Source organism: Dipodomys ordii, unplaced genomic scaffold (assembly GCF_000151885.1).
Source record: "Dipodomys ordii isolate 6190 unplaced genomic scaffold, Dord_2.0 Scaffold1, whole genome shotgun sequence".
NCBI lineage: Eukaryota > Metazoa > Chordata > Mammalia > Rodentia > Heteromyidae > Dipodomys > Dipodomys ordii.
In genome coordinates this window covers 59271549-59296762 of record NW_012267217.1, presented here as the reverse complement: position 1 = coordinate 59296762, position 25214 = coordinate 59271549, and the positions used below count along the sequence as shown (strand labels likewise).

Sequence of the window (25214 nt, the reverse complement as noted above, 5' to 3'; positions counted from 1 at the left end):
TAATTCTCTTCTTCTTGTCTGATAGCACACAGGTGCTGGGGACCAAGGAGGTGGCCAGGCCCTCACGTCACCTGGCAGCTGCCTGGAGGATTTCAGAGCCGCGCCATTCCTTGAATGCCAAGGCCGCCAAGGGACTTGCCACTTCTTTGCAAATGAATATAGTTTCTGGCTGACAACAGTGAACCCAGAGACACAGTTTACTTTGGCCCCATCACCAGACACCTTAAAAGAAGGCCAGGCCCAGCGCCAGAAAATCAGCAGGTGCCAAGTGTGTGTGAAGTATAGCTAGAGAAGGCAAAATTCACATGCATCTACCAAGAGAAACTTCCCAGGGAGTGAAGACTTCTGGGCTACGCTATGAGATTCCATGGTGCTCTTTCCAAACCCTGATCTCTATAGGGCTCTTCTCAGAGCCCTCCAGCTCCCCGCTCTGTGCCTGACAGACTCAACAAATGCTGTACACGACGCACGTGGAATTTGTTTGACCTCAGCAATCTAGATGAACCCCACATATTATTAAATGGAAAAATAGGCTTTCTAGGGTAATACGCTAATTCTCAGGAAGACAAGGAGATGATAATGACCGGATTATAAATGGCATTGGTTAATTGCATCTCACACGATTGAAGTCAATTACTCTGTAATAGCATGGGCCTTCTGGAGAGATTTTACAGGAAAAATTACATGGGGCAACAAATGAAAACGAGGTACTAGAGCTTTTCAACATTCCAAAGTCATTTCCTCATTAATCTGGTTCTTTTTTCTGCATGCACTTTAAATAATTATAAACATGACCCAAAGATATTAAAAGAGAAGGAGACTATAGAAGCAGCCCATACAGCCAGTGGTAAGAATTCATTTCAAAGCGAAATGAATCATTACGCCAGGAGAGGCCGCAAGCCGCCTTCTTCCAGAGCTCTGACATTAGTATAAACACTTCACACATGAATATAAAACATTAGGTTCTCTTGTGCATTTTTTTTCAGAGACTAGAAATGCCTACTTTGGCAATCCTTTTGAAAAGTAGCAATTATGGAAAAAAGATATTCAATAAGGGATCAGGGAGTCTAAAAGCTATTAATGAATATTAAAGTGGTGATTCACAAAAATTGACTCCCTATTGCAGGGAACTTCCAAACAGACTGGCTTTCCCCCCAGTCGGGGTCCAGCAAGTCCTCAGTGCTAATGGGACTGGAGCCGCATGGGGCTTCTGCAGGGTAAGAGCATGTCACTTCCCTCCCCAGGAAAACCTGTGGGGCTCACAATGGACACTTTGCCTCAACATGCATAATGGCTGCTCCCAGGAGACATGGCAGGGCTTTCATTAGGCCCTTGGGAGAAAATGGAGGGCCGACTTAATTAAACTTAGGTTAGAAGATTCATTTAAGTCGGGGTCAGCCCACCAGAAAGGCATGGCAGGGTCTATCAAAGAAACAAAGATGATACACAATTTGCATTTGATGTTCCTGGGATTCGTCTTTACAGCAACACCCTATCTGGCCAATTTTAAAAACATTTATTTACTTCATATTAGTATAGCACTGACTCAGTGGTTTGACATTTGGCATTTGTAGTTTCTATGTAAGTTTGGAAGCGATGGCAATTTAAAATGAGGATGTTTTCTGAATAATAAAAGACCTGTTTTCTGTTTTTCCAGGAATTCAGTGTTCTAATCCTACAAATCAAAATTTTCCTAGAACAGATTTTGTTTTTTTTTTTTTGGTGGGAGGAACTTACCTTCCTTAGTTAAACACAGTATCATTTTAGAAAAAAGTTAAGAAATTTCTCTGGAGAATAGCAGCATTTTAGTGGCTAGCTTTAGGGCACTGAAAAAGAATTCAGAGAAAAAAAATTAAAATTTTGTTTACAAGATATGTTTTCCTTGCCATACTTTACTAGTGAGCTCTTCTATGCAGAATCCTTTTCCAATGATTTGTGCCATACGCTAACCATAGGGTGACAATTTTAAGAGAAGTTTCTGGTTAAAAAAAAAAAAGGAAGCATGTCTATTTTAACATGAAATGTTTTCTTAATGTAGCAGAATATCTCCTAGTTCACTTGACCCATTTGACTTTCTTTAAGACCATGCTATATATGTTAAATACCTTAGAGTACCCAAAATTCAAGCTAGTTTCTACCTTATTTGACGTTACCCTTCTCTCTCCAGATCTATCACAAGTTTTTGGAAGTTGATTGTGAACTTAGACTGAGAATGTTTTCAGGGAAGAAAAGAGAGGCAATGAATGGGAATATCAGAAATATGTCTTGCTTGCCAAATTACCTTTGGTGTTAGAATATTATTTTAACAAATAGGGTGCTGGTGGCTCACATCTGTAAACCTAGCTACTCGGGATGCTGAGATCTGGGGTGTCAAGATTTAAAGTCAGCCAAGGCAGAAATGTCCACCGGACTTCCTCTCTAAAATAATACACAAAAAGCTAGGCTAGTAGTGGGTCTAGGTAGTACAGTGCTGGCCATGGAAGCAAGTCCAGCAAGCTCAAGGCCTTGAGTTCAACCCCAGTAAAGGCAAATTATTGCTGCTGCTGCTGCTGCTATCTTAACAAGCTTTATAATGAAGTTAAAAAAGAACAGGCTAAAGGACAGTTCACTCCAGCCCCCTCCCACAGTGCCTACGCCATGACTTGTTGGAATGCTCCAAAAATCACCTCCCCTGGACAGCTGTCAGTCTCATCCCCGGAGAACCGGGCATCTTCATCAGCCTCAGTGAGTGAAGCCCACCCAGACAGGCAGGCATTCGTGCTGCGTGTGGCCAGCCCCTTCCAACTCCCCAGACTGAAGCCCAAGCCCACAGTTCTCATGGTATGGACCTCCTCCAGCCTCCTTCACCTCCCTCAGCTTTTCCACCTGTCCTCTGACAGCCTCTCTTACAGACATCTCCTGATTTGCCCTATCTGAACTGGATTTTGTTATCTTTTGGCTTAAAAATCCATCTCGGACTGCCCTGCTGGTAAAATCCAAATGACTTCACCCGGTGAAAGGTCCAGCATGAACTGTCTATGAGAATATCTCTTTGTCACAAACTGCCAGCCATTCTGCAAACATTCATGGCACCTCCAGACCTCCATCTTCAGGAGCCTTGACTTGGTAGACTCCTACCTACTTTTATACATTGATGAGTGCTGAGGGTTACCTGCCTCCCCCACCAGTCTAATATCAAAGCCCCAGGGACCATGCCATATTGGTGCCTTGTCTCCCACATGAACCCCAAGGAGAGAGGCAGACTACACTAGCCTCTGTATGCCTGCTATTAACACAGGCCCGCACATTTTAACACTTAGTGCTTTTATTCAGTGGCGATTCCATAAGCCTCATTAGGCACTCAGTGCTCATGGGTAAAATGGTGACAAGTGTAATTCATTTCTGGATGCAGAATGCTAGAATAGTCAACCTATAATCAAGTTATCGATGAGCTATTGGAACATTGAAGCCCACAATCTTCTATAACACGTAGTGAGAGGAAACTGATTCATGACTCTGGATCTTTGCTTCCCTGCTCCAAAAATCCCCTTACTTTTCTGTAAAAGAACATTTCAGAAATGATGAGATGTGAGATTTGGCTGAGAAGACGTGCCTTACTGAAAGGAGATGTGTTAACTCATACTGTAATCTGTGTTCCCTTGTGATTTAAGAGCTGATTCATTCAAAAGTGCCTCTGTAAAATTTGTATGTATGTTGCTGGTGCTTTGTAAGAGTCAGTGGAATGGTGTATAAAAATCAGATTTTATCAGAGATTTTTATTTTATTTTGAGCTCTATACAGACTATAAGGAAAATTGGGTTGGCGTTTCTATCGCTTCACTGGAATCATTTGGGTAATTGTTACTTTTCCTCAGTATGGCTGCAAACATGAAAGAAAGATGAGGACTTCCGAGTTGCTTGAACTCAGATTTGAATCCAGCTTTGTTTCTTTCCAGCTGTGTGCTGCTGGAAACTTCCACCAACACCCTGAACCTCATTTCCCTCATTCAGAAGGTGGAATATAACACCTACTCGTGTTGAAAATTAAAGTTAGATTCTCTTTCTAGCATACAGCGGTCATCCTGCATTGATTGTGGTCATATCTTCCATTTGAAATAAACTACTGACTATAAAAATAATTCTTGGAATTATTATTTTTTGCATAGTAGAATAAAAGGATTCCCAATGGGCATATAAATTACTAGTTAGTATTCTTTATACCTGGCCAATTCTTAATGTCATTGAGAATGCTGTTTTATTTCAATTCTCAAAGTTATTGTACCACAAAAAAAAAAAAATCACGATTTCCTGCAGGGCCAATATGAGGAAGTTCTGCAGAGAACAAACAATTGACATTAAAAATCAGCACTCTGCAATTGTCACTGTTATTATCTGTTGGAAACTCTGCATAATGCATTTTAAACCCCTTAGGATGCCTGACACATTCATGTGAAATGCTTGAATTTTATGGTGCTTAAATATTTAGTGATTCATGGGGAAAATGTGAAATGCGTCCAATAAATTGCACCTCTTTTCCTAACCTATGGTTGTAAAGTTAGGGCTTTTGAACATGTACCTTTTATAAGAGGACTGGTCTTTCATTGACATTTAAATCTTCCCTGTATCACCACTTATAATATGGTTCATTGTCTATAAAGTTGTGATGAGTTCAAAACCAACTGCGTTTTATTTGGTGAATTTATTTCTTTTCTTTCAAGTCAGCTGGATTTGCTGCTTGTTTTTATTTTTATTTTTAAAATGTGTGGCCCATCCTTGGGAGAACATAAGGAATATCACATGGTAGAAGTGTGAACTGCAGAAGAGAACAGCTCAGGCTGGAAAGGGTGGATTCAGAGGCTCTGCAAAGCAACTATTGGGATGAGAAGAGAACTAAAACCAGCCCTCAGGACAGAAGGCTGCATCCACCATGGCTGGGCTTCTTGGACAGAGCGCGTGGGGCTCTTACACCCTGGCTGCAGTTATTTGTTGAGCAGGAATGACATGACCCACGGCACAGGGTTATTTGGAGGATTTAAGGTATGCAAAGTCTATGAGATAGAAGCTGTGTGATATTGTTACTTACATCTCCTGTGCATTAGCTTTTTGCCACTGTGACAAATACTCGAGAGAAACCATTTAACAGGAATTAAGATTTAGGTTTGGCCCATGGTTTCAGGCTAAGTCCATTGCTTTGGACTTGGGATGGATGAGAAGTAGGGCCAGAAAGCAGGAAAAGAGACTTAGGAAGGGAGAGAAAGAGGAGTGGCGGGAGTGGGGTGGGGCAAGGAAGGGAGGAAGGAAGGGAGGGAGGAGAGATGTCCAGATGAGCTATAGCTCACTAAGGGCTCATCTGTGTTTGCCTACCTCCTTCATCTAGGTCCCACCTCTGAGAGTCTCTCTAGGTGACCAACAGTAGACCACCAAATCTGAAACACTCCAACCTTTCTGGAGGGCCCTTCATAATTATCCACAACATCCTATGCTGCTGGGATTGGCTAGATAGAGCAAAGTTACTCAGTAACTCTCGCATGGATTTAAGCCTTTTTTAAATCAAAGGAAACTTCAATAGTATATGCCTCAACCTCTTTTGACAGGGGTATAAGAAACAACTGATATTCTTTAAGAACCTACTATTGGGCTAGGAAGGTGGCTCAGTGGTGGTAGAGTGCTTGTCTTGCATGCCTCGCCCTGGGTTCGATTCCTCAGCACCACATAAGCAAAAAAAGCTGGATGTGGCACTGTGGCTCAAGTAGTAGAGCACTAGCCTTGAGCTGAAGAGCTGAGGGGAAAGTGCCCAGGCCCAGAGTTCAGGCCCCATGAATGGCAAAAGAAAAAAAAAAAAAGAACGAACTGTATTAACCCTACCATACTTGCTTCCTCTCCACCCCAGAGAGCTGCACTATTTAAGGAACTTAAATTATCATCTGAGCATTGCTGGCTTATACCTATAATTCTAGCTACTCAGGAGGCTGAGATCTGAGGATTGATGTTTGAAGCCAGCCCAGGCAGGAAAGTCCATGAGACTCAGATTTCTAATTAAGCGTGCACAAACACACACACACACACACACACACACACCAGCAGCAACAACAACAAAAAAACCACACACACACACACACACACACACACCAGCAGCAGCAACAACAACAACAAAAAACCCAAACCCCACATAAGTGGAACTTTGGCTCAAGTGGTAGAGTGCTAGATTTCAGCAAAAAAGCTCAGTGATAGTGTCCAGGCCCTGAGTTTAGGCCTTATAACTCAGAGAGAGAGAGAGAGAGAGAGAAACAGACAGACAGACAGACAGACAGAGACAGAGACAGAGAGACTTCAATGTTTTGTTAAGCTGAGAATCTGAGCTAAGATAACTACTACGGGCTGAATAAACTTTATTAAAATTAAGAAATGACTGTAATGATGCATGAGAAGGGAAAGGAAGAAATGTAGATTTGTATATGACTAACTGAATGCATTTCTTTATGAATATTGACTCTTGTCACTAGGGATTAAGACTAGGAACTGGTCCACATTTTAATATCCACTGTGGGAGGTATGTCTCATATCCCTCATTCTTTTAACCTACTCCCCAGTAGACAGACTATGTGTCAAATATGTAGCCTGACTCTACTTCTACTAAAGCTAGAAATTTAGCTTAATATGAGCTTTGCCAGAAGGCATTTAAACAGGGAGAGGAGGTCATTACAGTGGAATCACAGGTAATGCATTCAAAGGTCATTTAACAGGAAGCAATTTTAAATACTCCTTCCTCTTGAGAACCAAGAAGCAAGAACAGATTTTGAATTAAGAGGTCATCTGACTGACCACATCAAACCATGGGAACTACATACACAAAGGGGTATCAGGAAATTACTGCTACACAAAGACACCAAATTAAAAAATCAGCTCTAAATGTTTAGTTCCTATTAGAGATCATTAGTCTAATGCACTTGCTTTTGTTCATCTTTCTCAACCCAATTCCAGTTTGTTCACATGAATTTGGAGATTCCTTATTGTACAAAAAAAGGTGCTGAATAGAATAAAGTGGTTATAGACAAGCCCATTAACTAATTAGAATAAAATTTCCAGAACATCTTTATTGCTGTGAAAAAATAATTGGTTTATAATCAAAATGACCTCTCCCACATTTCTAAATGTTCTGTAATATTCCACTCCATAAATAGCTACATGTTATAGCTACAGCATCCAAAATGTAATTCCAGTGTTTTCATATGTGACAGGTCAAATGAAGGAGGTACTGCTATATTAAAACAGGAAAATACTTCCATATATACATATGATTGAACATTTAATACAATAGAAAACACTTGGGTGAGAAATTAACATTTAATGAGCTCCTACCACAAGCCTTTGGACGGTGAATATGGAAAATGTGGAGACTATGGGAGATATACAAATCAGGGTGATTTATAACCCACACCCCCACATAGAAGGCACACCTTGGTATAGGTATGTACAAATAACCATAACAATAACAAGGGCAAGATATGAGTGCTACAGGACAATTTCCATGTTATCAAAAGATGGCATGTAAGAATAGGAAAATAGAAGTCAAATTTATAGTTTGAGAGGCAGGAATGATTTAGCTTGAACATTTAAAATATGTCTAAAGCTACTGGACTCAGGTACAATTCTCATTATCTACTAGCTCTAGTTTTACATCAATTATAAATAAAATCAAGCATCTCAGGTGTCATTGTGCAAGTAGCTAGTTATAATTCTCCCAGATCTCAAGGTTTCCTAGCTCATTTATATGGAAGGGTCAAGGCCACTTCCAGACAAATTCAGACCCTGAGCTGGACACAACACTGCACAACCAGTATGCTCCAAGTCTGTCAAATGTATACAAGAAGTCATTGTGATGGAATACGTTCAAAATGTTAATCCTGTGTATTCTTCCAAGTGGTATGAATGCACATGATTTTATAATTGTTTATGTATTTGTTTGTTTTTACAGTTTTGAAGTTTCTCAATGGCCACATATTATTTTTAAGTCTATTTTACTGTGTTTTCCCTTGATTTATTGTATGAATCAGTTTTCCTGACTACAAAGCAATATATACAAAACACATATTTTTTAAAGGCAGTATAAAATTGTGAAAAAGAGAAAGCAAAGTATTTTATCTCCAGAGATAATCTCTGTTCTAGTTGCTAAACTTCCTTCCAGACTATGCATGTAGATGGCATTTCTATAACTTTCATAAACAGAAAACTATATATGGATGATAGATGAGTTAAAATAGAAGCATCTTTTGCTGCTTCTAGTTCTCTCTAAAAATAAGCAACTCCATGACTAAATACATTTTGGCTTTGTCCTTTTACACATGAAACACAAGCACCACAGAATGCTTTAAATGACCTGACAATCGGTGTATTTTAATATCGCAGGGCCCTAGGGTATGCTTTGGACACTTGTCCAGGACAAGTTGTTTCAGGGCCAATTCAGAGGCACTTTTATGAGGAAAAACAATACTTCCTACAAAAAGGACTTCTAGGAACCAATCCTTTGAATGCTTTTGCCCTGTTCTGAATGTGGCACTTGTTGTTGCTTTGCTGTTTAAAGACAAGTCCCATCTCCCTGGCCTACACACGCTGTCCTGGGGAGGGTGGGCAGCTATAAATCCAAATTGTTGGTACCCCTTGACATCTAGTGGTGGAAGTAGGTGTTTTCTCCACAGCATACTGGGAAGAGAGCATATCTTTATCCTGATGGTCACCACAGCAACATGCCAAGAAGACCAGGGAATACCACTGCACTGCACCTCTGGCCAATGTAAGCGTCAAGCACTCCAGGCAGAAAAAATGGATGATCTCTTTGTGGAGGTGGAGTCTTCGACTGCAAAACAAGGTGCAGGTATCAGAGTCTGGAGGAAAGGATGGAGTGTGGAGAAAGGCTCCAATGTTAAGGAAGAAACCTTTGGTTTGGGATGGAGAATAAGATCACTTCTAGAAAGCTGTGAGCTGCCTGCCACAAACCTGGTTTCCAGACAAGTCAATCTGACCGTGAATCTAGATGTAGGGTGATGACAGGGTGAGAGTCCATGGCATACAGAAGCAATCAGGGATGATGATGGTATACTCTGCTTTTGTTTAAAATGAAGTTGGGGCTGGAAGGAGGCTCAAGCAAATGGAAGGAAAATGGACAACTGGACCATATCTTCCAAAGATGCTGTATCACTTCACTGGCCGTCAAATCTGTGAAGCCGCTGTCTCCTCATTTCTTCTTCGGGTGAGAGCCGAAAACCATAGGGCGGTGGGCTATTTCTGGTATTTCCTGCAGTGAGAAAGTGAAGAAAAAATCAAACACTGCTGATCCATCATTGTGACATTTATAAGGCCTTACACACCCTAAGATTCCAAAGACAAAAAAACAAACAAACCGAAAACAAAACAACCACATTCATTTTGGTACCATCTTTATTTTAATGTGCAGGAGACACACCACAAACATATTTCAACATTAGCTGTCAATACTAATTTCAACATCAAGGAAGTATTTTTGTGGTGTGGTTCAGTCTATGAACTTAATCTGACCCATTCTAAGTTTCTTGGTAATTTCCCTACTTTTATTTTTCCTTCAATCAGCTCAACAATGTGCACCATTTAACTTTTCATAGTGTCCTGGTGATTTGTGTCTATATTTTATGGCCATCTTTATTAACTTCCCCACTGCCAACTCTGCTGGCTGACTTTGACTCAAGCCTTTGGAGGTCTCCCTTTACTCAGCCACTCCTGCCCCATTCCATGGCTCAAATCATACTTGAGATACACAGCTGTCTCCCGCCCCTGGTGAGCACAGGCAGAATGGGCATAGAGCAGGAATAGTTGTACTGATCGAAGGTGAAGACAAAAATGCAGGCATGCTATTTCATAGTTATGTAAGAGACCATGGAAGTCATTATTGAAAAAGGCTTGCTGAAGTCTGCAAATACGGTGCAGACTTTGCAATGGTAGAAGCACCTTCGTCAGTACATTAAAAGCCAACTCTTGAAGAACGATGAAAGGAAGGAAAATAGCTATCTCTTGATCTCAGGGGACCAGCAACAGAAATGCACGAAAGAGCTTCCATACCCCCGAGGAGGCAGCCAGGGAGAAGATCACCAATAGATGAGGACAGGTAAGTAGTCTATACACTTGGACTAAAAAGGCTGCACCTTTTCACTTTCATGGCTCTGCCAACTCCATTCTTCTTTCCTGTCACATCAACCAAATGTCTTCCTCTCTCTCCCAAGCCCTGACCAGCCCCAGTGGAAGAGCTTTCAGCACCTTCCTGTGGGTTCCCCTCATGCAGTAGGAGCTGTATCCTGCCATGGTGCTGCTATCTGTGTCACCCTCCTTCCGCCTCTAAGGCACCCTTTGCCTCTCTCCCTGCTCCCCAGGGCCTGGAACAGTTCTGGGCACATGGCTGTTGACCAATAGATGCATGGAATTAACAGCCCCTCTCTATGACTTCCCAGAGGATTGCCTAGGGAGCCTGCTACTCTGGGGACGCTGGCTGGGCTGGGAAGGGTCGGGGGACAGGTTCAGTGGCTTTCTCATGAGGGAATGCAATATTTGATTCTTGCTAATTCTCCAAGATAGAAGATGCCTCAGGCATGATTACCTTGATACACAATGGTTAGAACCAAAATTAAAAGACGCTAGAGAACGTGGTGGGAAATTGAGTCTCTCAGTCCAGATTGTAATTTTATTTATTTATTTATTTATGTTGGTCATGGGGCCTGAACTCTGGGCCTGAGCGCTGTTCCTCAGCTCTTCAGCTCAAGGCTAGCGCTCTACCACTTGAACCACAGCACCACTTCTGGTTTTCTGGTGGTTTATTGGAGATAAGAGTCTCATGGGCTTTCCTACCTGGGCTGGCTTTGAACTGCAATCCTCAGATCTCAGCCTCCTGAGTAGCTAGGGTGACAGGTGTGAGCCACCGGCGCCCGGCCAGATTGTAATTTTAGTTGCATGTTCTGCGGAGTCTTTGTAGCCCTTCCTAACTAATGCAACCCCACTGATCAGAGCAGGCCTGTCCTGGACAGGACTCCTACTGTGTAAAGTTCCTACTGCATAACGCTCTACTTCAACGTTTATGGTGAATTACATGTCAATTTGTTAAGTTAGATTAAAGATGACACTCAACATTTGATAGGCTTATAGGCTTTCACAATGAATATGTTAATGAATACTATAAGATTAAGACTCATTTTCTATGGTTTTTGCCATATGTATCTGGGAAGTATTTCCTCTTGGAATGGTGGATGCTTTGAAATGACAAATGTACATGCTAAATCAATGCTAGTTTATTACTTGAAGTTCTTTTATGTGACTCAATCCAAATCCTGCTTTGTCTTTCAGCATTACTCTGTTAACAAGGCTAATTTAATTGCACAAGAGTGCAGGCGAGTGCTTCACACCCTGTTCCAGATGGGCAGGGAACCCCATCAGAAAGAGCTGTGGGCAGAAGCAAGAGCAGCTCAACGTGGCACACTGACGCTAGGCCACAGGGCACAAGGCCCTGGAAGCTGGAGGAGTCATGGGCTCCCTAAGGGAGTCGGTGTCCGCGTGGTGTTTCCAAGGCTCAGGGCACCGAGAGTCCTTTGGGAGGAATACTGCTTCCAGGAAGGGAGAGGGAGGGGGGCTGTTGGAGGGGGAAGGCGGGGAAGGCTCCTCTGGGCCAGCTCTCAGAATGAGCAGCTGGTACACACACTGTTGGCCCCACTTGCGAGGCCCTGGAAGAGAACCAGGGCTCAGACAACAGAAGAAATGCCACATGCTGTAGTAGAAAACTCATGGCAAGAGGGGAGACAAGGCACACTTTCATTTGCAGAGCTACTTCAGGGTGCCCCACTGCCCTTCACTTTCACTCAATCTATTCACCTCAAGTTGATGGATGAAGCAAGTAAGGCACAGGGTTAGGCTCACATCTGAGGTCACGAGACCAGCAAAAAGGGAAGGAAAACTTGTACACTGGTTTTTCTGACTTCTATTTCTCCAATTTCCATTGCTTCTAGAACACCAAATATGGTAAACATGATGTCTACTCACCATTCCCTATCTTCTTACCAAAACTCAGTCTATCTTTTTTGTTCATGGATATGTAGGAGCTCACCGATACTGGAAATAGTGTCAGCCCTCAACTCTATGGGCCTCTGCTATAATCAAAGGGGTGACTCTAAGTCCAGAATGGCTACAAGATTGGCTCAGCTCTCTAACAGCATCAAAGTACCATTAGCTCTAGCTACCACCACTACCACAGCCAGGTCTGAGTAATCATACGTGATGTTCAGAGTATGTAAAATCCTTCAAACTCTATATTTCTGATAATAGCAGAGATGCCTTTCTGCTAAGTAACTACTGGATTGTTCACTGCTCTAAACGCTACACTCTTCTGAATGCTAGAATTTTATATATTTTTTATTGTAAAGATAATGTACAGAGGGGTTACAGTTACATGAGAAAGGTAATGAGTGCATTTCCTACCCAGCATTGTTACCCCATCCTTTGATCTTTCCCTACCATCCCTTTCCTCCCTACCTCCCCATCTCCTCCTCTCTCCCCCACCAAGTTGTAAAGCTAATTTTCAACATAATGTCTTGTACATCTTATTGTTACAATGGGTCATCCTGTATCCTTATTTCAGCATTTTGTCATTTCACTTCCCCTCCCCCAAATAGAAAATGTATGTAACAAGCTGCAGGGCACCAGAATCAAATACAGTGAAAACAGGGGTGATACCAGAGGGGGAGTACATACAAAAGAAGCAAAAAAATTAGCACATTGTAAGTACGTTAAAAACAGCAGCACGAAAGATTAAACCTTTTATGCCCACTTTTTGGGGTTCATTTTGCTTCGCATCATCTTATATGGTTATATGTACATCGCTTTTGACCTTTTCTGCTTGTCCTAGACATACACTAGTTATTGCAGATAAGGGAAACCATGAGACCTTTGGGCTTGGCTTACTTAATATAATTTTTTCCAAGTCTTTCCATTTCCTAACAAATGGGGGCAATGTCATTCTTTCTAATTGAGGCATAGAATTCCACATGTATCTCACATTTTCTTGATCCATTAATCTACTGAGGGGCATCTACGTTAGTTCCATATCTTAGCTATCGTGAATAATGCTGTGATAAACATAGTTGTGCAGGTAGCTTTAGTATGGCCTTGTTTGTGATCATTTGGGTACATGCCCAAAAGTGGGATTGCTGGGTCATTGGGAAATTCTCCATGGAGTTGAGGACCTTCCATAATGTTTTCCAAGGTGATTGAACAAGTTTACACTCCCACCAACAATGCAGTAAGGTTCCCTTCTGGCCACATCCCCTCCAGCATCTGTTCTTATTAGAGTTCTTGATTATAGACATTCTAACTGGGGTGAGGTGGTATCTCAATGTTGTTTTGATTTGCATTTCTTTTATGGCTAGAGAGGTTGAGCATTTCTTCATGTGTCTATTGGCTATTCTTCTTTCCTCTTCAGAGAAGTTTCTCTTTAAGTCTTTAGCCTATTTGTTTATTGGGTGGTTGTTTCTTTGAGGATTTGTTGTTGGGGGATTTAATTTTTTGAGTTCCAGGTATATTTTAGATATGAGACCCTTATCGGTTGTATAGCTAGTGAAGATCTTCTCCCAATCCGTGGGCTTTCTATTGATCTTGCTAGCTATGTCCTTTGCCATGTAGAAGCTCTGCAGTTTAATGAAGTCCCATTTGTCCAGTCTTTAATTTGTTGTGTTTCTGGGTCTTTATTAAGAAAATTTCGGCTTGTGCCAAGGAGACCTAGGGTTTCTTCTATTCCTTCCTGTATGAATACTAGAATTTTTTTAATCAAAGTTTTAAGTATAAAGTGACTTTTGATATTTCAAGGACAATGACAAAGCTGGTGTGTACTTGCCCACCATCTTCTGTGTTGGCACTTAGGGCCAGGGCCACATTGGAGACGTGTCCCTTGGCTTGTCCACTCAGTTTCAGGTAAGCTCAGGTGACTTTCCAAATCCGTGCCTTTGTATTTTAAACTGTTTGTATCTGTTCTACTTCTGTCACAACATCTATTACTATTCTCCATAACTTCCAGGATCCCCAAATGGTCCTGCATGCATGTCTCACTTTTATGATGCACACCTGAATTCATGAGGGCCTGTATCTGCCTCGGATGGGAAGGAGGAGGAAGATACGTCCTGAATAGTACAATGGGACAAGTGTTGTAGATGGCTTCCTAAATCTGCCTGGAACTAGCCAAGACCCCATGGATAAAAGCTATTATTTGGGCAGGCTCTGGTTGGTTTCTGTGTGAGGGGAGGCTGCTGAACAAGGGGGCTGCACAGTCTCTTTCAGAACTCTGGAGTTTGGGATGGAATTCCTTTGCTCATTAGCTACACACCTTTAAGCAGTTGGGTTACCCTGTCTTGGTCTTAGTTTCCTTCTCTATGAAATGGGACTAGTGAGAGAGCCATCTGTGTTGGGTTGCTGAGAGGATTACAAGAAACTATGCATAAGAAATGCTTAGGCAAGATGTAGTAAATGTAAATGCCCACTGAGCAGTGGAAGCTGTGATTGTACATTTTTACTATTATCAAGAACCATGTGTTAAGCGACTACTTGGTCATAAGAAACTAAATCTGTACAAGATATACACAAAATGTAATGGCAAAATTAATGACTTCTTAAAGGACAGAATCCAATTATGCATTCAGGCCATTTTGGCAGTACTTTATACAAAATGTGGAATCACTAGTTACTAAATATGTGCCTTAAGAAATCAATATCATAAAGGCAATTAATAGTGTTCAATAAGCTTTCTCTGGAAAAGCTGGAAAGCCTTGCCACTCCCTGCCAAGCCCCCCTCCCCTGCCCATACTTTTTTCCATTTAGTTAAATTGTGCACTGAACAGTTACAGGCCTAGGTGAAATGACCCTGCTGTAACACACCTGGCATGGTATATTAGTATTTATGAGAACTTGCCTCTGTGTTCTTGTAAATGGGGTCAGCCCTCAATTTTATCCAAAGAAACAATGAGCATGCTTCAAAGGACTTCAAGAACACTGCCTAGTTTACAATAATTTAGCTCAATTATAGCACCAGTAGTGAGATCATAAGATTTATTGATTTGTGGTTCTTGATGAGAAAATTTTCAGTTTTCCACCTTTATGTATAATGCAGTAACCTTGGCATTTTACTGCTATAGGAAGGAAAGTAATTTTCTCCAGATAAGAATTGCTACAAAGAGTACCCTAAGTTGATGGCCATTTTCTCTACGGTTGGCTATCCATGTAAATAGAGATGCTTAATTTGCTGGTATTCATAGATCTGCCTATGGATCTGATGAATGCTCTATGCTATTCAGTGAAATTATACTAAAGGGAAGTTGCAAGATGGAGTGATATATTTCCTTTAAGTTAGGGAGTGAAAGAGAAAACCACTATTAAAAAAAAACACCAGGAAAGTACTAAATAAATCATCAGCATTTTCTGGGATTTCTATTGTCAAATGAGGCCAGCAGCATGGGACCCATACTCTCTCAAGAATGGTACATTATTAGAATTCTATGAATTGAAAAGTATGCTGAAATGCTGGTTGCTATTTCCTTTATTGAGAAAGACCTAAAAGGTCTAGGAGAAACCCCAGGTCTAACAATTTAGAGACATTCTTTAAAAAGCGGGAGGGGCACTTAAGGAGAGTGAGACCACATGAATTTTTGAGTCAGTGGCTATAATATGATCTTTCTCTCTTGAAAATGCAAGCTTTATTATGACTTGTAAGAAAGGTAACATACTGTCAGGCACTGGTGGCTCATACCTGTAATCCTAGCCACTTAGGAGGCTGATATCTGTGGACCTGGGTTCAAAGCCAGCCTGGGCAGGAGAGGCCATGAGACTCTAATCTCCAATAAACCACCAGGAAACTGGAAGTGGTGCTGTGGCTCAAGTGGTAGAGTGCTAGCCTTGAGCTGAAGTGCTAAGGGACAGCACTCAGGCCCAGAGTTCAAGTCCCATGACTGACAAAAAAAAAGAAAAGAAAGGTAACATGCTGATGAGAGAACACTTTCATGTTTGATCAAGTCAGTTTCTACTCTGCCTCCTGTACTTTTCCCTCCATGCCTTAAAATCACCAGGGTATTCACAGGATCTACAGAATAACCTACAGTATAGGGCCACTACGCCCAGGCTAGTTTTCCACATGATAGACAACATATGGCCTGACCGCTGTTGGACAATTGCTACTTGTTCACCTTGCTTGCCACCGCTCTTCTTTTGGGAGTATATTACTTCATTAATTTCCATGAACTGAACATGTGGGTCCACTATACAGGGAAAAATACAAAATATTCCTAGCACTCATAAGCTCCTACACCCTCTTGTAAAAAGAAATCTTTATTGTAAAGGGGACGAACAGAGGGTTACAGTTCCATAAGGCGGTGAGCACATTTCTTGTCAAACTTGTTATCCCCTCCCTCATTTTTCTCCTACTTTCCCTCCCCCAATACCCTCCCCCCAGGCTGTACACTTCATTTCCAATATATTGTCTTGTGAGTATTGCTGTTGCATTGGTTCACCCTTTGTTTCTGTCTCACCATTTTGTTGTTCCCCTTCCCTTCCCTAATTCAGATAAATGTATATACAAAATACCCAGGGTACCAAAATCAAACACAGTGACAACAGGAGATAAACCATAGGAAAAAAACACAAAGGAAAAAATATATCACATGAAAAACAAACAACAACAAAGAAAAACCTCTTGTGCCCATATCTTAGAGATCATTTCATTTAGCATCATCTTATATGGTCACATTGAGTAAATTTCTTTTTTAATTAATAAGTTTTTTTTTATTGTGAAAATATCAGAGGGGTTACAATTACATGAGCAAGGGAATGAGTACATTTCTTATCAAGCATTGTTGCCTCCTCCTTTGTTTCCCCTTATCATCCTTGTCCTCTCCCATCCCCACCCCCAAGTTGTAAAGTTCGTTTTTCAATATAACGTCTTGTACGTCTCATTGTACATCTCTATTTCTAACATATTCATCAGATGATTGTTTTGTTGCTTTGCATGTCCCTCCCCCACGGTATAACCCATTTTCAGAGTACATTTCTTTGAAACACTGTTACCCCTCTCTCATTTCCTCCTCATACCTTCTTTCTATCACTATCCAAAAGTCTGCACTCTACTGACTTTTTGTTGTTGTTGTTGTTTTTTGGTTAGTCGTGGGACCTGAATTCTGGGCCTGGGCGCTGTCCCTCAGCTCTTCAGCTCAAGGCTAGCGCTCTACCACTTGAGCCACAGCGCCTCTTCTGGCTTTTTTTCTTTTTTGCTTATGTGGTGCTAAGGAATCCAACCCAGGGCCTCATGCATGCAAAGCAAGCACTCTATCACTGAGCCACCTTCCCAGCCCTCTACTGACTTTTAGAGATTTTGTTTTTGTTGGTTGTGGGCCTGAACTCTGGGCCTGGGCACTGTCCCTCAGCTCTCCAGCTCAAGGCTAGCATTCTTACCACTTGAGCCACAGCACCACTTCCAGCTTTTTCTGTTTATGTAGTGCTGAGGAATTGAGCCCAGGGCCTCATGCATGCAAGGCAAGCACTCTACCACTGAGCCACCTTCTCAGCCCTCTACTGACTTTCAACAGCACATATCTCTGCTTTTCCTTCTGTGTCCATAAATGGATTCATAAAACTCAATCTGAGCTGAGCTGTTTCCTTATATTTCTCATTTTATGTTGGTGAGATTCTTACATATATATGTACATATACTCAGAGTCCGGGTGCTGTCCCTGAACTTCTTTTTGCTCAAGGATAGTGCTCTACCACTTAAGCCAGAGTTCCTCCACTTCTGCTTCTCTCTGGCATGCAGTTTATTGGAGATAACAGTCTCTTGGTCTTTCCTGTATAGGCTGGCTTTGAAACACAATCCTGAGATTTCAGCTTCCTGAGTATCTAGGATTATAAGCATGAGCCACAGGTATCTGGCTGTCATTCATATTTTTATATGTGGTTTTAAAAAATTCTTTTTACACCTCCAGTTAGAATTTCCTTGTTAGTATTTTTTACAAATGAGGAACCGAGGCTTAAAGTTTTTAACTATTTATGCTAAAGTAAATGAACTCAAAAACAACAATGAAACATTAGATCCATCCAAGACCTGTTGGGTCCAGACTGCGGCTTGCCGTCAACTATGTCCTTCATCCTCAAAGAATGTCTATGTCTGAAGTCTTGTCTTCCTGTCCTTTGACAGTCCCATTGGGCCTGTCCTATCAAGCCATTCTGCTCTAACCTTGGCAGCTGGGCAGAGACCCACTCACTCTGCTGCCTCTTCTGGCAATGTCCGCTCACTCATTTGGTCTCACTCAGTGCCCTTCCTGCTATTAAGACTGAAAATTGTTTTAAATAAATGCTAATGTGGAACAATTTTAGAGCTACAAGAAAAGCTGTAAAAGTAATAGATGATTTAATTCCCTTAATACCACTATTTTATCGTGGTATATCTCAAAACTAGCTAACACTGGCATATAACTAAGAATTAAACTCCAGACTACTTAAGATTGTAATGATTTTCCCACTCATTTCCTGTTTCTGTTCTACAATAAAATCCAGGAGACAACAGTATATTTTTTACTGATTGTGTCTCCTTAGTCTTATTTGGTTTGTGGTCATTTCTATCTTCTCTAGTCTACCATGACCTTGGCAGCGTTGAGTTGTATGGGGAGAGGTCAGCTGGAGAATGCCCCTCACATGGTTTGTCTGATGTCTGTCCACAGTATTAGGAGAAGACTATGGGTCTGGATGAGGAACCACATGGAGGGGTATATGCTATCAGCAAGACTATTGGTCTTGTTAACCCCAAGTGCTTAGTTAAGTCCTATTTTTTATCAAGTTTCTCCACTTTAAATTGTTGCTGAATGAATCCCGAGAGAATAATCCTTTGCTCTCCACCACTAAGAGTCACAAGGATACATTGGGGGGGGGTGTCTCAGGCTGGCTTTGTTGCCAGTCACCCCAGCTTGGGGATGATGCACAGGGTATGCCTGAGCTGGACTCCAGTTCCCTCACTGCAGGTGAAGTGCTTCTCTATGGGGTCTGGGTGTGTGAAGCGCCAGGGGGTTAAGAAACAGTTCCCAATTTGATGGGCTTGCCGGGCAGCCTAGGCACCCCGAGCTTACTGAGCTCCCAGGTGACTCTAGTGCTTTTGAGAAGCAGAGATTTTTCGTTCAACTGATGAGATTCACTGTATCATTCATTCCAGTGTTTGCATTGGCCAGCAGGTGGAACCAGAGGCTTATGACACTGGCTCTGCTGAAGAAAACTAGGACAGATTCCAGTCAACAAAGCATTCCGCATCGTAAGCAGAATTAGGGTTATTTTGAAACAGATGGGCTCTAGAGAAGCTGCTGCATTGAATATGATGGAGTTGTTTATTGTCTGGATGGTCTGAAACCCAGAGATTATTTGCCAGCATCTAGCAGTTTCCATGTCAGCTCAGAATTCTTCCTTAGCAGAGGGCATTGACAGGCATTGAGAGAGATAAGGGTAGGGACAAGGGTATTTTAACAAGTTCTAAGTGCAGAATTAACTCTTGCTATTGTGCATATTGTCTTGTGTTATTGACTGCTTTGATCTGAGTACCCTTATCGCTTTAACTCCAAATCAGAAAAGGCAAGAAAAGTCTATGGACCAATTCTGGATGTATGGTACTAAAGCAATTTATTTCAATCTAATCGAAGTGGATATATTTATTGATTCATATTTTCACTCAAAACTCTACTTAGACTTGTCCCCAATCCTCATTTCTTCCGTCTCCTCTCCTTATGCTATCCTAGGAGAACACTGGAAGGAGTGTAGTGGGGAGGGAGGGAGGAAAGCAGGAAGGCAGGCAGGCAGGCAGGCAGGCAGGAAGGAAGGAAGGAAGGAAGGAGGACAAGGGTAGTTCATCTGGCTTTCATTCCAAGTATGCCCGACACATTGATCCCATGTGCAGACGGGGCCCCATATCCACATTAGTCATAATGCTCCAGGTGATAAGTGTTGTGGGTGTGGCCTTTGGAAGGGGTCTCCTCTGCCTGCCTCAGTGTAATGATGATCAGTAGGGACTCTAGAACTTACCAAACATGGGTTTGGTAAGAGGCACATTCTAAAGTTTTAACTTGGGATATTCCAGATCAATGTCAGTGGTGGGGCCCAGGAACCTGCCAGTAGCCCACATACTTTGGCCACTTGTGGGTTATGTTAGTCTTTGGCCATCTGCACCCATATGGAATCTGACTTGATACAAGGTTTTGGATCACACCCCGTACAAACCAGAGACACTGTAGTTTCGAAGGTTGTGCCTTACTCAATCTTGGATTAAAATACTTTGAAGGACACTAATGGACTAAGTTTTCCTTAATGTAACACCTGTTATAAAACTTCCCTGGATGGCACTAGACCAGCATCACTCACCCAGTCCCTGGAATGAAGCAGCCTGACATATGATGGGGGCATCAATAGCATTTGGCGAATGACAGAAAAATCTAACTTGCCACCAGGGCAAGGCAGAGAGGGTCAGGAGCAAGTGGTCAGGTGGGTCAATAGGGCTATGACCCCCAAGGGAACGAACATACATGGTGGGAAGTGGGGTATCTCCAGGCCTAGTTTCTAGACTCTTCCATCAAACAGCTGGATTCTGGAACACAAATGGGTGAGGAGCTGGTGAGGAGAGATTACAAACTTGCAGGCTTTTGGGAACACAATTCCGTCTCTTTGCTTCCTCTGAGATTCATCAAATGTGTCTGAGTCCTGGGGTTTTGGACACACTGTAGAACAGGCTGAGATGGAGATGCATTTATATCCACCTCCACTCAAATCATCTCCACTTTTCAGATATCGTTTGTTTGATGAGTACAGAACTACCCACCCTAGAGATCTTTTCATTTCCTAACAAATGGAGCAATGTCATTCTTTCTGATGGAGGCACAGAATTCCATTGTGTATATATACCGCATTTTCTTGATCCATTCATCTACTGAGGGGCATCTGGGTTGTCCCATATCTTAGCTATGGTAAATGATGCTGCAATAATTAAGTAAAGTAAGCCAGGTCCAAGAAACATAGGTCCCATGCTTTCCCTTATTTGCAATAACTAGTATATGTCTGAGACAAGCAGAAATGGTCAGATAAGTTGATGTTAGCGAAATGAACCTCAAGTTAAGGACTCAAATAATTTTTCTTTCTTGCAATTGTTTCCAACATATTTATAAGACATTTCTTTGTTGCTTTGTATGTCCCTCCCCCACGGTATAACCCCTGTTTTCACTGTATTTGATGTTGGTATAATTTGTGGAGGGGAAGGAAAAAAACAAATTGTTAAATAGGGATAAGGTGGACCCATTGCACCAATGAAATGTACAAGATGTTATGTTGAAAATGAACTATACATCTTTGGCACAGGGGGCGGGGAGGGGTGGTGAAGGGGGCTCATGGGGGGAGATGGGAAGGGATGGGAAGAGGAAACAAAGGAGGAGGCTACAATGCTTGATAAGAAATGTACTCATTACCTTGCCCATGTAATTGTAACCCTTCTGTACGGTATTTTCACAATAAAAAAATTAAAAAAAAAAAAGACAAGAAGGCCAAGGTCAGTGCATGGCAAAAAAATCTTGAGACCCTATCTGAAAAACAACTAATGTGAATAAAACGGTGATTGGAGGTGTGGCTCAAAGGTAGACCACCTGCCTAGCAAGCTCAAATCCCTACATTTAAACCACTACTATCAAAAGAATGAATGAGTGAATGGTCACCATCTTTTCCTAAACAATGGTGGAGTATACTGTCAGGCTGGGTCTGACGATCCACCACCAAGACCCCTGACTTCATGGGGAAAGGGCACTTGGAAATCTTGCAGTCCTCTCCCTTGGAGTATAAAATGAGGAAAAGGAGGCCCAGGAGTCAAGGATAGCACTGGACCTTGTGTCTCTGGTGTCCCAGTTTACACTCTTTGCCCACCTTCAGCTTATTCCCAGTTCTTCTGAGTTTGCATTTACTGTAACCTTGCCTAAATGACTGCCACCACCCCTTTCTCCATGCATATTAATATGAAGTAAATCGAGTGGCCTTTCACTCATGGCCACCTGCTGTGTGTCCAAAATAGCACACTGGAATTCATGAGACTGTTATGTCCTCAGATGTTTATGAGCCAAAAGTATATTTTTTAAATCTATAAAATAAGTTGAATGTTGGTATTTTGTGTTGGAAAGTCAAGCCAAGTTCACAGTGGAGCAATTACAGTACGATGCATCATGTATAATTTGTAAACTGCCACGGGAACATTGGTGAGCCAGGCAACAGGGTCCTTGGCCCTATAGCATAGTTAGCAGATCAAACACTGCCCGCTTCCCCAGGGATCAGCACCATAGCTGCCACCCAGGATAAATTAAGTAGGGGAAAGTTCTGATAAAACAGCACCCCCTCCAAATTATATGAAGAGTAGCCCCTACATCAGCCTGCAGACATGTGAGGAGCCTTTACTGCTAATTGAAGAAACCCTTTGAGGTTTAACAGCTCATAAATTTGCACTGGGACCACCTCATTGTTCTCAGGTTGTAAGTCTTGTCTTTGAAATTGAACAGTTGTACTTTTATATTCCGTTCCTCCAATCCTACCACGAAGGCTTTGCATTTTAGCATAAATTTGAACAATGTGGTTTTGAAAGAGCTCACCACATCAAAGAGAGGCTGTTTGGGCATGTTTTATAAATTCTTCCTCTATGGTATTTAAAGCTATAAATGACTCAAATGAGTCATAGATGTGTGTTCCATTTAGAGCACCCATGTTGGTGCTGTCCTCGCTGGGACTTTTGTGCCTTTATTTTTTTTTATATACCCTAAGAGAATTATGTAGAAACAGTTCTTGCGCTTTTGCTAAGTCAGATGCCCTTCATCTACTGTCTTCAGATCCATCGCAACAGTTTTGGTGACACTTGCAGACTTGGTCTCAATAGCAATGCATCCTGCAGCTCTTTGTGGTCATTTTTTCTTTTCTTTCCCTCTTTTTAAAATGTTGATAGTCTATCCATTACAGTCTCTTCTCTCTCTGTGTACCAAGTACAACCATTCTCACATCCTTGTAACTTCCTAATCTTCCAAGTGAGGAAAGGTTGGATAGTAAGAGAAGACATGTGGCTATAGGTGCAAAAGCATCATGGTGGAGCATAAGAAAGACTGCACTGAGGGCTGACGATGGGCACTGGGGAGAAAGACCAGGAAACTGCTCATCTTCCTTCAGCCTCAGTCTCTCCATCTGTAGAATGAGTACTATCTCTGTCTCCTTCCATTCCTGGATTCACCTCACAAACCCAAACTGTGTCTCCCCAGACAGAGCGCTCAATCTAATGAGGAGACACATTACTGAGACAATTGCATCCACAAATAATGGTTTATAAAAAGATGCTATGATTCAGTCCCTGGGCTGCCTCCTGACTTGTAACACATGTGCCATCAGCATGCATGCAAATGTGCATCTATCAACACACATTAACACATCTTCTAGTGGGACACAAAGATGGGTGGTGGTGGTTGTGAGTTAATCCAACTGAAAGAATACACCCAAACTAGTTATTAGACTTCTGATTCAATGCCATACATCAGGTACAGAATCAAACATGTTTTTTCAATAACTGTGATACTTCTAGAGTAGTTTACCACATCATGCAAACAGGCTCACCAGCCATCACAATTCTAGGTTAACTCTGACCTACATAGGATTTCCTCAGCTCTGAGGAGCAAACAGCAAGTCATCTTGTGTTTCTCCATATAGCCTCTCACGCCATTTATCCCACGGAGCTTATCCACTGAGAGGGGTAGACAGTTGGGCCATCCTTGCTTTGCATGTTATCTAATAACCCTCAGATGTCACGGATGCCTTACTTCCAACAAGTGTGCCATTCTTTCTCCTATTTTCAACCTCCCTCAACTCCTGTGCCTTCTCTCTCTTTCTCCCTCTCTCTCTCTTCTATATCATAAGACTCTAAAAGGATGTAGAGTTTCTTTCTTTCTTATTTTTAAAGCTTCTTTTAGTTACAAAAATTTTCAATTAGCTTTAGCCCAAAGCAGACAGCATCTTCTATTTGTCCTAAAAATAAAAAGTTTGAGATTGCCCAAATTAAATTTCCTTTTCTTTTGTAGGCACCTCGGGAAACACCTTAGTCCTCCCCCCCCCCCGCAATGGGAGTGGGTAAAGGGGAAAATGAGCTCAGCTTTGAAGACAGAGGATCGTATAGGACAATACAGCAGTGCACCCTAGGGGTGCACGGTGGCTTGGATAGTGATATGACAGGTTAAAAGTAACCCAGGCTACAGCAGGAGGTGTTGAAGAGGAGAAGCATTATAACACCCAGAACACTAAGCCCTGAGGGGACCCAGGGACCAACATTTCCTTTGTGCCTCACCACAGGATGCATTTGGTGACGTCCAGCTTCTTTAAATAAAGCCAACCAAAGCAGGAGAAATATAGTACTGTGAAAAATGACAATCTACTAAAAATACTTTGAAAAGAATTCATATATGAAATCACATTTACAAAATAGCTCCTTAATGACTTAGGCAAAAAATGACTCAAGAACACATGGATTAAATTTCTTTCAAAATACATATGGCTTTAAGAATTGTGGGGAGACTTTTTTGACAAATCGGCCTGGGGGTGGGGACGGGGGGAGGGCACAGTTCTAAGAAAGAAGTCTGTCTGACTGCCCTCACATGGCTACCCCATTCTTGGTGCTGTCTTTGGTGACAGCCAATCGGCTGCCAGAGCTATTACCTAAGACACTTGGAACAACTTCCTTGCTGATGGGCACTAGTGCTTGCAGTATCTGGATACAGACTCACATGTAAGCTCTTTCTTGAGTTTATTAGAAGCTAACTTCAGTCAAGAAAATGCTACACTTTTTTTCTTAACTCAGAGTACAAATTTTATAGAAAGCCTTGATAAAAATGCATTTTTTCTGCCAGCCTTTTTTTTTTTTCTCCTGTTGCACCAACATTGTGCTTGCACCAATCCCATTAGAGCCACCACCTATAAAAGTATCTCTGAGTTTGTCATACTCTGTTTCCTGATACGGCCTTTGCGGAGTTATTGCTCACTTCCACACTGACAAAGCTATGAATCAGTCCTCAGGCCTCATTCTACCAGGGCTATTGGGGGCCGGCTGACTCAGCCTCCAAGACGTCAGATTCTTTTCGCAGCTGTGTTACCTTGTTTCACTTCTTTTTC

General features: G+C 41.9%; 2 protein-coding genes across 3 annotated transcripts in view; one reads left to right on the top strand and one right to left on the bottom strand.

Moving 5' to 3' along the window:
- Positions 1-1983, top strand: part of Col4a4 (collagen, type IV, alpha 4) — a 118134-nt gene extending 116151 nt beyond the window's left edge. For both annotated transcript variants that reach the window (XM_013010218.1, XM_013010226.1), the window contains exon 48: positions 26-1983. In XM_013010218.1, coding sequence (XP_012865672.1) covers positions 26-289 — 264 coding nt within the window. In that variant the 3' untranslated portion in view covers positions 290-1983. The remainder of the gene's footprint in view (positions 1-25) is intronic.
- A 5284-nt stretch (positions 1984-7267) lies between these two features.
- Rhbdd1 (rhomboid domain containing 1) overlaps positions 7268-25214 on the bottom strand; it is a 132539-nt gene continuing 114592 nt past the window's right edge. Inside the window, exon 7 of the mRNA XM_013012306.1 lies at positions 7268-9270. Coding sequence (XP_012867760.1) covers positions 9176-9270 — 95 coding nt within the window. The 3' untranslated portion in view covers positions 7268-9175. The remainder of the gene's footprint in view (positions 9271-25214) is intronic.